This window comes from Coptis chinensis, chromosome 7 (assembly GCF_015680905.1).
Source record: "Coptis chinensis isolate HL-2020 chromosome 7, ASM1568090v1, whole genome shotgun sequence".
In the NCBI taxonomy this organism is placed as follows: Eukaryota; Viridiplantae; Streptophyta; class Magnoliopsida; order Ranunculales; family Ranunculaceae; genus Coptis; species Coptis chinensis.
Genome location: NC_141462.1, coordinates 24049846 through 24053852, shown reverse-complemented (window position 1 = coordinate 24053852; position 4007 = coordinate 24049846). Strand labels below are relative to the sequence as shown.

The window sequence follows — 4007 nt, the reverse complement described above, 5'->3', positions numbered from 1 at the left end:
TGTATAAGCCCTTCAAGCCTCCAATATCCACAAACCAGGCTCCAATCCTAGCCACATCAAAACCAACAAGCCCAATAAGCCATGCAATAAGGAAATCAGCTGGACTTAACCCAACAATCCCAACAACACTAAAAGCCAAAAAACAAAGGGTGGATGAAGTCAATAAATCACCTAGACTTAACCATGTTCCTTCCAATACCCCAACAACACCAAAAGCTCCAAACCCAATTAATGTTCAGCTAAGAAAGTCACCAACACTTCATCCTACACAAACAGTACCTATGAAAGCCAAGAAACTCTTGTTTGGGCATTTACCTGAAGTTGTCTCTAATGTTGAAGCTGAAGTTAGAGTGGAACCTCAACTTACTGCAGAAGATGTGATTAAGGATTGGACAACTGTGATTGATAGTGGTGTGGTATTTGAGGACTTGGTTGACAATGAAGTTGAAGATGGTGGAGCCAGTGAGGATGATAAGGTTGATATGTTTATACAAGTGGGAGTTGAGTATGGTCTTAGTATTAAGCTGACTACTGGTTATATTAGTGAACCTTCATATGATGAGGAAGATATTGATTTTATGCCTAACCCTAAAGACAATGACAATGACAATGATGATGAAGTACATGATTTGGTGGATGAGCAATTGGATTTGGATGGGGATAATATTGATGAAGATGATGACATCACTTCTTTTGTGAAGTTACCAAAGAATTTGTATGCATCTGAAGAACAAGAAAGAGTAGAGGGAAATCCAAGCAAAGAAACAAGATGACAACTGCTACCCAAAATGGAATGGAGAACATATAAAGAGTGTAAGGAGTTTATGAAAAACCTAGCAATATACCAAAAGTTTAGTTATGAACAAGTGAAAAATAATAAGAGTAGGATCCAGTTGAAGTGTAAGGATAAAGAATGTGGTTGGAGGGTGTACTATACTGTTATGAGTGACAAACACACTTTCAAGTTGAGGAACTTTGTGGAGACTCACACTTGTGAGGTTGATGAAAAAAATAAAATGCACAAGCAAAAGCACCATGGGTAGCTAATAAGTTGGAAGGTTTTCTAAGATCTCATCCACTTTTGGTAACTATGGATACCTAATGTTGGAAGTGCTGAACCAATTTGGGGTATAACTTTCTTATTGGACTGCTTGGAAGGCTAAAGTTAGAGTGCTTGAGAGGATCAATGGTAACTATGAAGCTAGTTACTACAACATAGCAGAACTCAGAGTACAAATACTTAAAATGAATGAAAGATCATTTTCAAAATGGTATAGGGATCAAGATAGTGAGTTTTTTGGTTTTTTCCTAGCCTATAAGGCATCACTTTATGGATTTGTTCAAGGATGTAAACCAGTTGTTGGTCTGGATGGATGCTTTTTGAAAGGTAAATATGGGGGTTGTGTATTGAGTGTGCCATTGGGTTAGATGCACAAAATGGGCTCTTTCCTCTTGGTATATATATATATGTAGGGGGGAAGATAAAGATAGATGGAATGAATTCTTAAAGAATCTAAAAGCACACTTGAACAAACACCCTGAGAATCTTACATTCACATATCAGATAGACAAAAAGGACTCATAGATGTTATTGATTCCAAATTTCCTTTTGTAAATCACAGGTACAACAAATTATGTTTTCTTATAATTATTTTAGTTATTATATCATATTTTAGTTGCATTTGACAAGAAGACTTTGTTTTACAGATTTTGCTTTAGGCACATGTATAAGAATTTTAAGAAAGATTTCAAGGGTGATTACTTACAAAGTCTGAGTTGGGGTGCAACAAAGGCATACAAGGTACCTGAGCATGACTTTTTTATGGATCAGTTGAAGGAAGATGACCTAGAGGCAAAAGAGTGGTTAGACAGAAAACCCAAGAGTTGCTGGGCTAGGGCACATTTTGATGTCACATCAAAATGTGATGCTATAACAAACAATTTCAATGAGTTATTTAACAACTGGATCCTAAAAATTAGGGATAAACCTTTAATTCAGTTTGTGGACAAATATAGTCTAGCAGTTATGAGCTTGTTGCATCAAAGAAGAGAGATTTCATGTGAGATGCCAGATAATTAGTTGATTCCAGCTACTGTTGATGTCATTGCAAGACTTGAGAAGAAGCACACCAGATATAAGGTTTCAGGAGTGTCACTCAATGCCTATTGTGCCATCAACATCAAAAGTGATTTTTTGTTTGTAGTGGACTTGTCTAAACAAGAATGTTAGTGCATCGTTTGGCAAATGAATGGGCTTCCATGTGTGTATGCTATAGTTGTGACCAGACCATTGAGGCCAAGAAAAGAAAGTTGGGCAAGGTAAATTTTTACTATTAATCTTTAAATGATAGGATATTGATATGCTAATGTATTCTAAACCCTAAGTATAACAATTGAAATTTGAATGTAAATAGGTATTGTAGTCTATACTATCATGTCAATGCATTCAGAACAACTTATGTTGGTTTTATATTTCCATTTGATAATGAGGAGGATTGTGGCAAGGTAAATTGCTTTTAACTTGTGCATGTTGTTATATGAACTGGTTAGGTAACTTATAAGGGTTTGACTTGTGCATTGTTTAATGTTAATGACAGGTTCAACCAGAAAACCATGTAGGCCCTCCACCACTTGAGAGGCATCCAGGTAGGCTTAGAAAATAGAGAATAAGAGCTGATGATGAAGAGAAGGTGACAAGTAACAGAAAGTGCAAGAAATATAATGTCATGAGCTAGGGCACAATAGGAGGACATGTTCACTAGGAAAGGGTGAAGGTAGGAAATCCAAAAAATCAAAGCAATCAACTGAAACCAATGAAGACAATGAAGCTAATGAAGCTGAGCCTCAAAATATGGACAACAATGAAGGTGAATCTCAAGTTAAGAATGTGGACAACAATGAAAGTTAACCTCAAGTGAATGATGATATCCCTAGAGCAACTAGAGGTGGTGGCAGAAGAGGTAGGGATCAAAATGTCAATGTGCATGAAGTAGTGAATGAACCTAAAGTTCAGGAAGTTGTACGTGAATGATATCCCTAGAGCAACTAGAGGTGGTAGAGCTGGTGGTGTAACTAGTGGTACAACTGAGATTGCAAATGTCCAGACAGAAAACCCAAGAAGATATAGTACAAGAAGTGCTGCAGGCAGAGGAGGTGGTAGAGACTTGGGCTGGTGGTTAGGTGAAGATTCACAACCACCCTCCACACCAGAACAATTAACACCTTGCCTTGTGTTCAGTGAGTCTCTTACTCATTCCCAACCCAAGTAGTGGATGTCTTGTTTAGTTGAGTTACTCTTATTTAAGATACTCTTTTTATTAGGCAATTGTATGTTTTTGGTTTGTCATTTCATCTTGATGGTGGAGATAGACTGACTGTTGAATTTGTTGATGATGGCAAGTTGAAGCATTTTGGTGGTATTTTGTTGGTTGTTTGCAAACTTAAGCATCTGTGGCTCTGTTTGAATGAATGAATGAAGACTAAACATATTTTTTGAAGTTTTGTAATGACTGTAACTTCTACACGCATGCCTATAACTTCCACACAGATGATGATAGGCGCACGCCTATATACTTCAACACATATAGAGTACTGATTACATCCTCTTAGTTTTTCACACTCTCTCACAGTACTCTCACACAACCACACAGTCAATCACACCATCTGCACTAGTAGGTAGATGACATTGTGCACATAGGAGACAACCCCTGCATATAGGAGATTCTTCCTTGCATATATAGTTGACAGACTAGTGCAATCACCTTTTTGTTTGAGTAGATCTCCTGCACAACGCCACAACCATTCCTTGAGTACCTAAGAAACTTTTTCTCTAGGGTTCCAGTCTCATTGTACTCTATAACCACACGCATAAAGCCACAACAGTATACTTTAGGGCAGTGAAGACCTATGTAAGAACATGTTGAAACATAATGCCCTTCTTCCTTACAAAACTGGCAGACCAAAAAAAAAAAAAACTAGATGCTTATATTAGTGGTTAGTGCCAACAT

At 37.3% G+C, this 4007-nt stretch overlaps 1 protein-coding gene across 1 annotated transcript; it reads left to right on the top strand.

The window, feature by feature from the left end:
- Nucleotides 1-788: 788 nt before the first annotated feature.
- LOC147486720 (uncharacterized) lies at nucleotides 789-2080 on the top strand. Its single transcript, XM_086573833.1, has 4 exons — nucleotides 789-998; nucleotides 1159-1387; nucleotides 1565-1622; nucleotides 1720-2080. The coding sequence occupies exons 1-4, from the start codon at nucleotides 789-791 to the stop codon at nucleotides 2078-2080; spliced, it is 858 nt and encodes a 285-aa protein (XP_086429959.1).
- The last annotated feature ends 1927 nt before the right edge of the window (nucleotides 2081-4007 follow it).

What these genes read in the sequence shown, in the direction of transcription:
- LOC147486720 (XM_086573833.1), top strand. Translation starts at nt 789, where the DNA reads ATGGAATGGAGAACATATAAAGAGTGTAAGGAGTTTATGAAAAACCTA. An exon ending in GGATGGATGCTTTTTGAAAG is followed by an intron (nt 1,388 to 1,564) that starts GTAAATATGGGG and finishes TTCACATATCAG; the next exon opens with ATAGACAAAAAGGACTCATA. An exon ending in TTTCCTTTTGTAAATCACAG is followed by an intron (nt 1,623 to 1,719) that starts GTACAACAAATT and finishes ATTTTGCTTTAG; the next exon opens with GCACATGTATAAGAATTTTA.